The following is a 14,920-nucleotide window of genomic DNA, read 5'->3' as shown; positions in this document are numbered from 1 at the left end:
ATGGAATATGCCTTTTATAATTCAACAGCAAAAGGAAATATGACTTGATAGGGATTTACAGGAGACTCTATTTCTATTCTTTTCTTCTTTTAAATTTCCATTATGTGATGTGCTTACTGATAGAAGAGGCCGTGAAGATTTATCTTGCCGTTTTTCACATTGACATTTATCGACATTTGTTTTCAAACCTGCTGATTTAAATGAAAGTCAATTAATCCAGGTTTCTATAGCAACCTCTGTGAAGTTAAAAAAAAGAAAGAAGATATTTTAGCATTTCTGTTGACATGGCATTTCGAGGGATTTTACAGGTCGCTACTTTGAAGAAGAAAGACAATTAAGTGGACGAAAGTTATTAGGAAAAAAGCAAGGGAAGAAGAAGAAGAAGAAGAAGAAGAAGAAGAAGAACTTTAATAAAAAAAATAATTTGACTTCAGTGAGTGGAGGAGAGCACACAGCGTTGGAAGGACTTTTATGGCCTGTGCTGTTAATTCCTTACAAGGTGAAACATTCACACCAGCACAAACTAATTTTGTTCTGCATGGTCACATGTGGTTATATTGAACTGTATTCTCTTCTCGGCAGGCGAAAACGAATGCCGAGTAAATTTGCACAGCCAGATCTTGCCCACAGGGTTTGACTTAACATCTCAGAACATGCACCTTGAAGGGAAACTGAGAAAGTGCAAAAAGCAGCTGATTGTATTTGTCAAACAGATTTCGATATGATGCAATCTGTTCAAAATGTGAATCTATACTTAACCTTTTAAATCATTAGGCATGAACTTTTCTCCCTAAGGACGAAATACTGTGAGGTTGATCATTCTATAAATCTACACAAGCCAGCCAACAAAGCAGATCAAGGCAGAATAAATAACAATAACACAATGTGAACAAGGGGTGTGTGTGTGTGTGTGTGTGTGTGGGGGGGGGGGGGGTCAGAGTGAGGGTATAGTTCACCGAGTGTGTCAGCAAATACACCAGGCAGGAGGTGAGAACATTATTCCCCTGTGGAACGAGGACAGAAAACAGCAGTGTGCACAGAATAAAGCCACTCAGTCCGCAACGATTTAGACCCCAGTTCACATTCATTTTTAATGAAGTATAATAAGTCACAGCGCCGGAGCAGAAATGAGAACTCCAGCCCAGATGATCACGAGAACACTGGAACCTTTTCTCAAAGCATATCCCATGACTGTACAGGCACTAAGCTGAGAGTTTCCAACAACTTCAAGAAAGGATGTAAGCTAATGTTTTCATCAGTACGCTTTGGAATGAAAAACCCTGATCTGGCGTGACTTTGCGCCGCAGTGTGTGGGCAGGACAGCGACTGGAATGGAATGTGAGATCGAGTACGTATGCGCAGAACTCTGGACGTCGTTAGTATGAATGACACTGTGGACACATATATGCACATGTGGAAATGCAAAGGGTCTCCCTGTGGACACGGAACACGGAAAGTAGAAATCAAAGTACCTTTAACTGTGACACTTCCCGTGCTGCTTGCCACACCAAACTGGTTCCTTGCCACACAGGTGTAGAGCCCTGCATCGGATTTGGTTGCATTCCATATCCGAAGGTTCCCGTTGTCCAAAATTGAGACCCTGTAACCGAGAAAAAAACAAAAAACATAACAAAAGTTATATTAATGGTGTGAAATAGGCTTGAAAAGTTGGTAACAAGTGCTGCGAAAAGTACGACTTCTTGAAAGGAGAGTACACTTCTTCAGCTTGTCTAATTAAGTTATGCATTTTTGTGCAAAAACACTGAGAACACTGAAAATAGGATTGTATTTTCAGGGATGATTAATTCAGCACAATCCAAGATATCCAGGACAACAGTGGATCCCTGCCCTTTGTGCGACGGCCACAAGTGCTTCAAAAAAGGTCACAAGCCCTTCGCAAAACTTGACATTTCCTAAATAACAAGCAAAAGTGGGAATGGTGCCCTTGAGACCACAGTACGGTGGGAAATCAAGGGTGGACCTGCACATCAAAGTTTGCTGAATTTTAATTATCTGAAATGCTCTGCTGAATCCGCAAACTGTAAATATGAAATAGCGTCAGCCGGAGTGTGAGGAGAGAGAATGATGTGTGGCTGCTAAATTGCTGTGTTCACCTATGGATGAGTTCACCCGAGAGTCAAAGGAGTCAGAGTGAGCAGTTTCATGGCTGAGAGGGTTTTACAGATTCAGGCAAAGAATTAACTAAAGGACAGAGAGATTATTTCCTTTAATTGCACTTCTTTATTTACACACACATTAACACAAGCAATTAAGTGTTATTGCAGACATATGCATGTCTGTGCACAAACACTCCAAACTGCACCAATGGTTTTTCAGATCAACACTGAATCAGGTTGAGGAGGTGGTGGTGGTGGTGATGGTGATGCTGGGTGTTTGTAGTGATAAACCAACAGATAATAATCACCCAACTCTACATTTCTCCTCAGCTCTACAGAATTTTAGCATCGTTCAGCTCATTGTGTTGCTTTTAAGGCCCAGACAGAGACTTTACTACACTGCTTCACTTTCACTGCTCTCATCAGTGTCGTTTGCAGAGAAAGTGAACCACTGTTTAAAGCAAAATGGCCTCATAAACCCACCGTTCACTACCTGCCCACCACTAAAGAACAAGTTAGGCAAAGTTAATGCATGGACATGTGAAGCATTTAGCAGTTAAATATGCATATACCCCCCCCCCCCCCCCCCCCCCTTTATTAGCAATGAAAGGACATAAGAGTACTTCAAGTAAATAATGTGACACGCAATGCTCCATTTCTGTAGCTGGTATGAATACTATAGGTAACTATTTGCCAATGGCTCCATTTAGACCTGGCATTAACATCTGTCGTGAGAGATGAGAGACAATCACAAATCTACTTAATTAAAAAAAATAAGTACGACTGTTCACACCTGGCATTAAACTGGGACCACGTGAGATCAGATTTCACTTTTCTGCTCAGGAAGCAAATACAAATACATGTCCTTTCTGTTTAGGAGAACAAAAAGTCTCAGAAAGTTCACCTACTCTGACATTGACATAATGATGAGAAGATAACTAGTCAGTTTTAATTTTGGGGTGAACTACCATGTTTCTTGAGGACTGGGCGCCATACTATCCTCTTTGTTGAACACATGTGGATCATCTTTTCGTCGGCTACAATTATATCACAACGCAGCAGCTCCGTCTTCTGACTGGAAAAAGAAAGAGTGACCATGTCATAATAGTTGTGTCCTCCCTTCCTGTCCAGTTCAGGATTGATTTTAAGAATTCATTGCTTGCTTTTTAAGGTTTTAAATGGGCTGACACCAATGTATTTATCTCCAAACTTCTGTCACAAGATCCTCAAACCAGCTGGATGTTCCTACAACAAAGTGTAAAACCAGAGGTGATCGAGCCTTTTCAGTAGCTGCTCCCAGTCTGTGGAAGAGTTTATCTCATCACGTAAGAGTCCCTCCTGAAGAGAAAGTGAACCACCTCTTCTCCTTGACATTCAACTGAACTGAACGAGACAACGTGCCTTTTCTATTGCACTGCCTCATTCTTATTTTATTATATTATATATCTCTATATTTATACATTTATACATTTTTCGTCTTGCTTTTTGATTCGTTTTTACCTGTCTTTGCCCTGTATTTGTTGTGCCCGTGCAGCACTTTGGTCAACTAAGGATGTTTTAAATGTGCTGTCCAGATGAAGTTGACTTTGACATTGACAAATGAGTACGTCATTTTGCTTTCAAATGATGACGTTTGCGTTGAATCTTCATCTCCAACTCATTTGGCATGGCAAGCGAGCCTGGTCAAGACACGTGTGATAGCAATCAGCCACTACTGTACTGTATTCAGATTCTTTACGGCCAAAACTCAATGCGTCAAACTTAGCGTCGAGTCACCTGAAGCTTCCTTGTTTTGACTGATTGAGCGGCGATGTGACACTTAACTGATGATGCAGTCCGAGCTCAAAGAGAGAGGAGTTTGATGTTGGCGGCAGGAGTCGAAATGACACACGGCCAAGAAAAGAGTTCATCAGTTTTCTCTGTTGTTCTGTGAGCAGGGGTGTTTTCTCATTTGTTTGCACCAGTGATGCATTTAACTGGGTCTGCATGAGGAATGTGCTGGATAAAGTCTGACAGTGACAGCGTTGTGTTTTCCCCATGCCTCACTGTTGTTAGTGGGACTTTTTTCAAACGTCGAGCTGTGATAAGAAAGTGCATGGAGGGTTAGTCTTCTCTTCTGAAACCACATGGTGCTGCTGAGTGCAGACTTCTTGGTTTTATGTGAGGCAGAAATTAAAAAAAGGAAGTGCTGAATGCAAACAAGCCAACAACAGGCCATCAGTTACATGAAGGGATATTGCTGTGTGGGATGGCCCGCAGTTAATGACATCAAACCTGCGGGCAGATAAATTTCAGGAAAATGGCCCATTTAATGGCACCACAGTCCTACAACAGACCATAACCCAGAGCAGAGTAAGCACAATTAAAACAACTGCTGTACGTTAAATACATTACATCGCCAGAGCTGTGTGCACAAAAGCAACGTTTGTCTGATAAATCACATCGTCTAAAGGGAAATGTGAATAGTTTTGCATGACTGTGAGTTTTTAGTTTTATTAGTTTTTGTTGTTTTTACCACATATGCAGCTACAATATCTTTTTTTACTAGAGCAGCACTTGGTGAAAAGCACAACTCAGTCAAAGTCAAGCCAGATTTTACCTAGACCTGCACCTCATGGATTGATGTTGACAGCACAAATTGATATCTCTCTCTATATTTTTATGATAGAGATTTTTCTGTCTCATAAAAAACATAATACAGAAAAATGTTTCCGATTTTTCAGCTGCTTTTATATTTCAACACTCTTACACAACAGTACAATAACAATTTGGTATTAGTGTGGCAATTTACTTAGTAGGGACGAGTAGTAGTAGTAGTAGTAGAAGCAATATTATGGTATTAACATCTTATTTCTATAATAATCTATATAGAATTCTATAATAATCATCAAGTACTAGCTTGGTCAGAACAATGGGAATGTGTTAATTATCATTTTTGAAGTTTTAACACTGATGGCAGCCTTCAGCCTCTCACGTCATGTATTCATTTGTGCACATCATAAACACAATTGCTCAATGTTCTGAACGAGTAGCAAATGCTTTGGCACATGAAAGCAAACGATTTTGTACAACTCGTCTGCTGTTTTGCTGTAAAAGCTTTTGCAAAGCAGATCGTATTTTTTGTGTGTGTGATTTATTTGCAGAGTAATAGTAATTTTGGAATCTGTATTCGCTCAATTTGAGCTTTCACATGTGAGACAGCATTTCACCCAGTGATATTGCCAGCTTTTATTCTTTGGACCGAGGTAGATTTTTTTCTTTTTGTTTTGTTTCGCCTCTGACTGATACACATAACCGATCACAGTGTGTGACATTAAAAATATTCAAATGAACAAATCTGGACAGCAAAGACAGCTCGTAAGACCTGACAAAAATCCATCCTGAAGCAGTGAAGTGGTAAAGTTTACTTGTCTTTTCTTTGGTGCTGGCTCTCCTGTGTTTTTTTTTTCTTTTTTGTTTAATTCAGAATAATAACTGAGCACTAGCTCATCCTCGCTCGACGCTGACTCCACCTATTTCTTCTTACTTTTGCCACAGCTGATCGACAAAGGCCTTTAGATCCAGTCCTCACATGTGTTTCTTTATCACCAGCCAGTCATCAAGAGTTTCGTTGAGAGCAACAACTGGTGTCTGGACACATTCATCATTGTGTCAATCCTGCCCAGCAGCATCTCGTAGCATTTATTTAATCTGGATGTGTGCGTATGTGCGTGTGTCTTTGTAGAAAAATGTCAGAATAATTACTGCATCCCTTTAATTTGATCAGCTCCAAATTTTTATGGTGTCTTCCCTGGCCCGAAAACAGTCGCTTTTGCCCCAAATATAGCAGCATATTTGGTGCAAAATCCGCTCCGTCCTTTTTTCTGAATCCTGCTGGTAAACAAATAAACAAACAAGCACATATAGGTGGAAACACAACCTCCTTGGCGAAGGTAATTAACTGTTATAATCAGTGAGAGTGGAAACAAATGGGAAAAGCTATTATTTTTAACTAGAACAAGCTCTGACCCAGTTCAAGCCAGACAGCACGAGCCTTGCAGCAATTCCTCAACATAACTAAACACCTGCATTTGTGCACTATGCTCCGGGTACCCACAATCCCCTTATCCTCAGGGACAAAATAGACACCATGTGACGCATGCACCATGCATCTTGTGAGATGAGGCTTGTGGGAGAGCAAACAAGTGGTGCCGCGCATGAGCTACACAATAGCTCTTATAGAGTGTTAAGTCCTCGATGGGCCTCCTGTGGAGCCAAGACTGTCCTCGGCCATTCACTGTGTCATCTGCCATAGCACGATTCCATCCAGGTGACTCAGTGTTCGTTACAAACATAGAAAGTCTGCTCTGGATGAAATATAGGCCGAAATGCAAGTGAAATTTTGAAAACCTCGCCCGGGAGGCTTAAAAGGCTTAAAAGGCTTGAGCCCTCGCCCTCCGTTGCACCGGTTGAGAGAGTCACGTGATCCTGGATAGTGTCCAAGTGTGTTCACTTAGGTGACAGATGCGAATGAGGCTTGAAACTGGAGCCCAGAACAAACACTTCTTATCCGCCCCCAAGCTGCTGCTGTATCCACACAAATGCTCCCTCCGCCAGGTCTGATCATATTGTACTATACTGCTTGAAAGAGCTTTCTTTTTTTCCAAATGAATGCTGCATCGTTTCTCTTCACAAAGACCAAACAGAAGCAGAATCATTTCGACAACAGACATCACCAAAAGCTTCACACTGCAGCTTTAATGCATTCAGCTTCACCTTGTAGTTGGTGTGATAAATGGAGTCCTTGTTCTTACTTTTCGCCATTGTTGTTGCTAACAAGTAACAAGCTCTGAAACACACAAAACAACTGCAGAGGCGAGATTCAACTTCCTGTTCACACTGCCATCTGTTTTTAGGCCCATTAGTAAAGACACCAATCCCTTCTGAAATTGGGCAGAAGTGCTTGTTTGGATGCAGAGCGAATGTAGTACGGATGTAGAACTCAGAGGTGCTTCCCTTTCACAGACAGAGGAACGGAGTCTGAAGTTAATGGAAGAGCAGCTGAATGCTGCCGTAGTCAACTGAGGTGTGGCAGTGGTGAATAAAAGATGGAGGCTTACTATTAACAACATTTCAGTTTTGCTCCTGCCTTCTTCTTTCTCTGCCACAGCCCAGACAACATGTCTGCGTGGTGTGCCCATTATGTAAGGAGACGTTTCCCACCTCCACCCTGAGGGAAGCCAGCAGAGGGGCAGGTATCAATAATTCACAGGTGAGAGAAGCACAAGTGCCAAGTCCTTTCATCTGCACTTCACATGGGTTTAATGGACAGGATGATAATTCTTTTCAATTATTTTTGAACACGGCGCCAAATGCACTTTTGTATTCCGAAAAAAAAACACACACACACACACAAAAACCCAGGTGTGTATTTTGGGTGAGATCAAGCCTGTGAGGACGGGGGCTCTGCAGCGTTGATCCTCCCCGCTGTGTGACAAGATGAAAGAGACAAATAACATCAGTCACGGAGCAGCTATCATGGGCACTGTGAAGTGGAAATCGCAAGAACGAGCCGAGCCCAAAAGTAAAAGCCTGTTTTTTGTTATTTCCTTACATTCTCTTTCAGAGGCTGTTAACAGATGTAGACACTGCCTATTTGCGAGCTTCCCCTCAAAATCAAAAAGGCACTTGAAAACCTTGTTTTGATGTTTTGTTCAGACATGCTCTGTCTTTGATAAATGCTTCATTGTGAGAGGAAACGGTCACACAAATAATATGTAATGAAAAAGAAGTGCAGTGGCTTTCAACTAAGTGTGGGTCTAGAATGTGGAGGGACCTTCTAATGGCAGCAAGCTCAAATAGCGAAATTCTCTTTCTACACAAACGCTCTGACTCCCGTTGAAAAATAGGGGAGCACTCGTAAAAAATGGCACGCACACAAACATGTCTATTCCTTTTTAATTGGGAACATTTTGGAAGAAAAATAAGAATATTTCAAAAACTGACGAGAGATAAGGATTAAGAAAAGAATGGAAGGGGAAGAGAATATGGCAGCAATACAACATGAAAGAGGGCAATCAAAAAACACCACAACCAACCAAACCAAACTACCATTATCAAAATAATGTGCCGTCAAAAAAGGCAATAAGAATTACGCATTGAGGAACGGGCCCTGAACCCTCAACTATGTTCTCTAGCTCTTATCACTCTTATCTCACACAAACTGGTGGATGCCATTCAATGAAATGCAAATCCAACCAACAAGGGTTCATCTACATTCATTTTCAAGGGGGAGAAATGGCAGAAAAAGCTCAATAGAAAACAGGATAAGGAAATGGATCAAGAAAAAAAAGGAGGGTAAATCCAAAATAAGGTAAATCGAGCTATACACAATTCTGAAAACTTGAATCTTGTATCAAAAACATGACTCCAAACTGGCTAAACTGAAAGTAGAATTCCACTGACCTTCATTCAAACATCACTCCTAATCAGTTTAAAAATATCTAAACAAAAATTGTGTCAACTCTGCAAACTCAGTTAGAAAAACATGTCAACAATGTGTCAAAGTACAAACGAGGCCTCAGGTGTCTAATAATAAAATGTCTCTGTTGTAATCTTTTTATATCTGTGCACTGCCTTTCTTTGTACTGTAAAAACTATTTCAGGGCGACCAACAAAAAGAGACAAGAACACTTTTAAAGGATGTGTTTTTGATTGAATACATCAGTGTTACAATACACACAGTTATTGCATGCCCTATAAGACATAGGCATGCAATAACTCAAGGTATTGTTGAGGCGGAAGGAATTCGTTTCGAGTTGCTCTGTTTTCATTTTGGAGTTTTTACAAAGCACATAAAACTCTTTTAGTATATGAGTTTGTATGAATTTAGAATTGTGAGGAATTGAACCAGTGAGTTTCTGGAAATGTGTTCAAATGTCTGGGCAAATTTACAGACGCCAACACACCACGACTACTGAGAAAAATTCACCATGCAAATTTCTTTCGTGTTCGTTGCCATTCATTTTCAACAAGGAAAAATGGCAACAAAAGCTGAATATTTTGAAAACTGGTTAAGGTAATCAAGTAATGTATGAATTGAGAAGGCAGTAATGCAACACCATGGATGCCATCTGCAGAAAAAACACCACAACCAATCAAACGACCAAAGTTCCAAATAAGGAGTGAAATCATGTTAGCTCCCTTTCTAAAAAGGGGTCATGTCTATTTCCATTCATTTTCAATGGCAGAAAAAACAGTTTTGATAAACTAAATAAAGAGAAGGGTCAAGAAAAATGGAAAGAAGGGGAAGAAGTAATGAATGAATAAATCCAAAAAGAAGGCACAATTATGGAACTGCCAAAAAAAAAACACCCCAAAAGACAAAAACATAAAAACTACTACCACTACTAACAGTTGAACTAAGTGTGAGTTAGTTACATGGCAGCAGCGGGAGCCTTAACCTAAAATGCTAAAAATTCATTCCACTGACTTACAGATGAATGAGGGGGAAGACTCGTAAAAGTTCCACATGTAAACAACGTGCATAATCACAGTTCACATTCTGAATTCAGGGCTCTAAACCGGGCTGATTGGTAGCATGACTGCAAGAAGGAGGCCTGTATGCATGTCAATGCAATTCATAGGGTAAATAAAAGCGCTTGTGAAAACAGGGGTTAAGATTCTATCAGTGAAATTACTCAGCCATGAGACCACAGGACGGGGAGATTGTGACAAGCTTATGGTGATCTCACCAAATAATTAGTCTCAGCTAAGGCCTTTTATACACAAAGATTATTGCCTCGGTGCACAGACGGCTCACTCAGCTCACCACTACAGCAGGCACTCAAACGCCAAAACGCCAGTTAGCGAAATGGGAAAGGCGAGTATGAAAAAAAGAACTGCAGGGGATGTGTTTGATATTATGTTTGCCCGCCGCAGTAAGTGCACAGATAAGGTGAGGTGTGTGTGTACGTGTTGCTACGTCTGATCCACACTGACCATCGCCGACCTACCTGCAGGTGATGTTTCTAATCATAATTGTATCAAAACGCCCAGAGGCGAGCGGCAGTAATGTGGCGAGGGCGCGGAGAAAGAAGGCGAGGTCACCACATCCTCTGAGCCGGGACACGGGGTGGGATCCGACTTCAGGTGTTGATCTATGCTCTTGACTGCTTTAAAGAGCCTGAAGTGCTGAGTGGGGAGGGGCTGTGTGAGATAAATTGAAAGGCTGTCCCTCCTGAGGTTCCCCACAGTGTGCTGCGCTGCAGAGAAACGGCTTTGTCAGCGGCATAAATCAAGCCCAGCTGTGCAGCGTAGACTCCCGACGCTAAAACCTGCCAAGTGTGGTGCAACTATCTCGGATGCCTTTATGCAGCATCATGATTAAACAAAAGTGCCTTTCTCTTTTCTTGTGAAGTTGTCAATGCCAAGGGTAAAGGGCAATTAAAAACCACAAAGCAGGTATGCTCTTTCTTTTTTTTTGTTTGGTGTTCTTTCAGTCAACAAAGCAATTGGCTGACGCTCGTGAAACAGGGACACCTGGGCATTTACTTTTTTGACAATTTTCCAATATAGGAGTAATTGATATTGATTTTTGTCGTACTCAGACCTGTACCATTGACTCTCACCTTGTTGCATGGATCATTAGCTGCGGCAAATGATCAGAACAACGCCGCACGACCTTATGACGGGTGATGACTGACTGATTTTCAGGTTTAAAGAGCTTTGAATGCGATTACAATTACGTCTTGCGAAAAACTATATTTAACAATATCAGCCAATATGTAGTTACATAAACTTGATGTTGTTGAGGGCCACAGAGGGAAGCTGCAGCTAATTGCAGCTGACGTAAGGTGAAAAGCGGGGTACATCCTGGAAAGGTTGCCATTCCATCACAGTGCCAACATGCAGAGACATTCACACCTATGGTCAGTTCAGAATTTAATTTAGAGTTGAATGACTGTGGACTGTGGGAGGAAGCTGGATTACACAGAAGGAACCCACACACACTAGAAAAACATGCAAACTCCAGATCAAACCACCTACAGGTGAGACAAAGCGTGGACATCAGTTTGGTCCAACCAGCATTATAATCATTGACCATGCGGGTGTATGTATCATTACACTTGCTATAAGTGAAAACAACGCTGCCAGGAGGACAGAAGGGGGGGAAACAAAATCTGATTTTAACCACTGGTCACTGGAAAATTAAGTTTATAACTGCATCTGCACCAAACTCCATAGAGAAAATCAGTGTTTTTAGCTCACGGGGACACAGGAGCTGCTGCTCTACTGCTGCCTGGTTTGGTTAGTTTGTGTCACTAAGGTAAATGCAAACAAAATAATTCAAACACTTAAGTCCCAAAATGACACATTTGAACTTAGACATGGAGGCTGTAGAGGATCAACAACTCCTGTGTGCTGTTTTGTTAAATCGCTTATTTTTTCTATGGACTTTGGTGTGAGATGTGAGCGGCTTGGAAAACAGTTTCCAGTATGAAAAGGCTGCTGAGAGAAGGCGGCAAACATATTCTTAAGCTATTGCAGACTGACGCAGGGTGTAGATTTTTATTAAATGTGCCTTTTGAACTATTAATAATGATTGACACAAAATACACATTCATTCTCCGCGTCTCACCTTTTGGGAGGGCAACATCACTATCAGAGTTCATAGCTGGCAATACTTGAAATGACTTTCCTTTTGGTTCTCAGTGTACTGACACTTGTCTCCAGGGCAGCAGCGAGTATTAAAGCCTCTGCCAATATGGCTGCTTTATAAAAACACAGCCAGGGGACAGAGGTGCTGGGCTGCTGTGCAAGTATTAATCTTTTACTGTATGAAATGCACACTACCACCACCACTACCACTACAGTTCCAGTGTGTATTACCATAATGTAAGCAGGGGAATGGCAAGTTCTTCCCCATAGCCCTAACAGCCAGGATGTATTGCCCTATTTCTGTATTACTTTTCTTGATAGATATATAGCAGGCATGATGCACTTGTACACTGCATTATAATACTAACAGTGCCTTGTACAGTTTGTTAAGCCATTTTGAATACTGGATTTGCCATCCCAGGGATTTGGTGCTAGATTTATTTTCTAAATAACAAGAATGCGGAGCCTCAATATTCATAATGTTGAGATAAATGAAATTAAATGCATGACAGATTTCTGTATCTGGTCTCACTTCAACAATAAAAAGAAACAGTGCTCGGGATGACATCATGTCCCCAGGCATGAAGATATTGTTATGATTATAATGAAAAAATGAGCATAAAAAACAGTTTTCTTCTCAATAACACACTCTCTCGCTCTCACACACACAGAGTCTGCTGTCTAGAAACCTCAGTGGTAAAGTACCCTCTCAGAAGTAGTGTTATGTACATGTTCACTTTTTTATTTTTTACAGGAAGGTGTCTTAATGAAGCAGGCTGATTGAGAACATCTTAAGTCCCGTCTGTGGAGCCCAATGTGATTGTGTTGGTAATTGCATTGCGAGCAGGGGGAGTTTATCAGCTCAGACCGCACAGGGGGTTTGTGTACTTCCAGAGGATTCCTTTAATCACAAATTGCTCTCCTGGTTTATTCCCCCTTTCAGAGATATTCATCTCTTCCTATGTGCTGAGGTATCCCTTCAGGAATAAAGCGCACACACATGTTCCACAGGAAATTGTCAGAGGAACCAAGATGGATTACTCATGCTGCGCTGGCAGATTCTCACTTTGAAAAATGATATCAGCTACAGTCCTCCAGATAAAAATAATCCTGGCGAGCAGTACATGGGATGCGGATGGTAAAGAGGGTTCTGACCTAATCTCAGCAAGCATCTCAGAATGCACTTTATCTCTGCTTTGAAATTTCTTTGACTTCAGTCAGTTAGCAGTGGATCCTTACGGAAACGTTTCACAGTCTCCTCCCTTTGTTTAACAGATAATTAAGCAAATGCAGAGCCTGATTGATTGGAAACGTTATAGCGGCACACTACAGGACCTGAAGTCTTCGTAAGACTGAAGGATAAATCTGTCGCTGAGGTGATGTGCTGGGATGTGAGTGGTGCAGCACAGCCAGGATAGCTGGAAGGTGAATTGATCTGCTAATCATTTTGATGGTCCCTAAATACAACAACAAAATCAATCAACGTCTGTGATCATGACCTGACAAGCAAAGGTCAGTGTAACGTAAAGTCTGTCCATCAGCAGTGTGTCCTTCAACACTGAAGCACTCTGAGGAACAGAGGCGATCGAGGCGATGTTAAACTGCTACAGAATAAAATACAATGACATGTAGAAACTTTTTTAGACTTCATGGTGAATCTGTTTCAATAATCTGAAGGGACAGTAGTTCAGATTATTTTTGTCTGTATGACACTGTCATTGCTCTTACTTTATTTATGGATGTCAGCGGGGCACAAGGACAAATACAATTTTAGTGGGTTTGTTTATTGGCAGAAATTGTGCACACATGGAATGTTTGTATAAGTGCATAACAGGTAAAATACATTTGATTTGGAAATGTAATATATAGTATATCCATCAGTATGTTTGTGAAAGTTTATATTTGCAATAAAATAAACATATAAATGTGTCACCATATGTTCTGTCCACCGTATGTTCCTATCCCCCATGACATCTTGCATGAAATAAGGGCACAACTTCCTGTCACTGTGTTGTGAAGTCTACTGTGTGGAAACATCACCTGATACACCTGGAGCTCAATGTTGTGATCATCCTGCTGCTTTCTTCCACACAGGAAGTTTTACAGCGTTGAAGTGACACTATAGGTGTTAATATAACACAAATTCTGATTAAAACAATTAGAACATTACAACTTCTTTTTGACTTTTTTAGCGTTATTTAAACACTCCAGACTACTTGAGTATGGTTTTACTTTACGGTACAGCATTAAAGCGTTTATGATGACATCTCATTTGCAACTTTGTATTTGATAAGTACACAATATTAAGCTGCACTGACATATTTAACCCATATTTTATATATATATATATACATTTTTTTGTCCAAGTGGTACTGTGTTTACATTTGTTCTGCCATATACATACAATGACAGTACTGTATCTCTGTATTTTTTGTATACAAGTTAATTCTCTTTCTTTCTTTCATTCAAATGGTCATTTCGAAAGGCTGCTGCAAACAGGCAAACACTAATGCCGCTCCATTTTGGTTAAAATAAGGACATATTTCTTTCTTTCTTTCTTTCTTTCTTTCTTTCTTTCTAAAATAAAAATGCAAATACTTGTAATTCACTCCTCAAGTACACAGTAAGTAATATCAATCACGGGCAGTCATAAATCACAGGCCTCTGCTCTGAGCCACAAATATATCAGACTCTTAATATTCATGTGAAGTAAAGTGACACTCTGGGCAAAAATTTAAAAGGCCAAGCAGCAAGTATTGGGCTATCTTGGAATATCTGAATGGGCCAGTTAGGTGCACGACGGCTGCTCGGCTATTTGAATGAGTCATACTTGTCTGTAAGTGCTGCTGACCTTGACAACATCAAGAATGTATATTATAAATATCTTTATTCTGCCGACTTGTTTGATTTCTATTCAAAAGTCAGCTATTTCCCAAACTTTCCGACAAAAGACGAGTTAGACTTTCCCCTTCCCAAGTAGCTCCGATTCCAAGAAATGTTTGAATAAATACAAAATTGAATCTGGTCTGTAGTTACTGTGTGTGTGGTTGTGGGTAGATACAGTGAACACTGTTGAGCGTTGTCTTAGGGCTGTCACTTTTTTTCAAAAATCAAGTTCAAATGAATATTTCATTGACATCGCATATAAGAATGTTCCCTCAGAC

The 14,920-nt window shown here is 40.7% G+C and overlaps 1 protein-coding gene across 2 annotated transcripts in view; it reads right to left on the bottom strand.

The window, feature by feature from the left end:
• The window catches only part of cntn4 (contactin 4), a 211,960-nt gene that overhangs the window by 45,610 nt on the left and 151,430 nt on the right, over positions 1-14,920 (bottom strand). For both annotated transcript variants that reach the window (XM_058632553.1, XM_058632554.1), the window contains exon 12: positions 1,473-1,600. In XM_058632553.1, the coding sequence (XP_058488536.1) occupies positions 1,473-1,600 (128 nt within the window). The remainder of the gene's footprint in view (positions 1-1,472; positions 1,601-14,920) is intronic.

This window comes from Solea solea, chromosome 6 (assembly GCF_958295425.1).
Source record: "Solea solea chromosome 6, fSolSol10.1, whole genome shotgun sequence".
Taxonomy (NCBI): Eukaryota; Metazoa; Chordata; class Actinopteri; order Pleuronectiformes; family Soleidae; genus Solea; species Solea solea.
The sequence above is the reverse complement of the archived record's forward strand: the minus strand, read 5'-3'. Positions and strand labels throughout refer to the sequence as shown.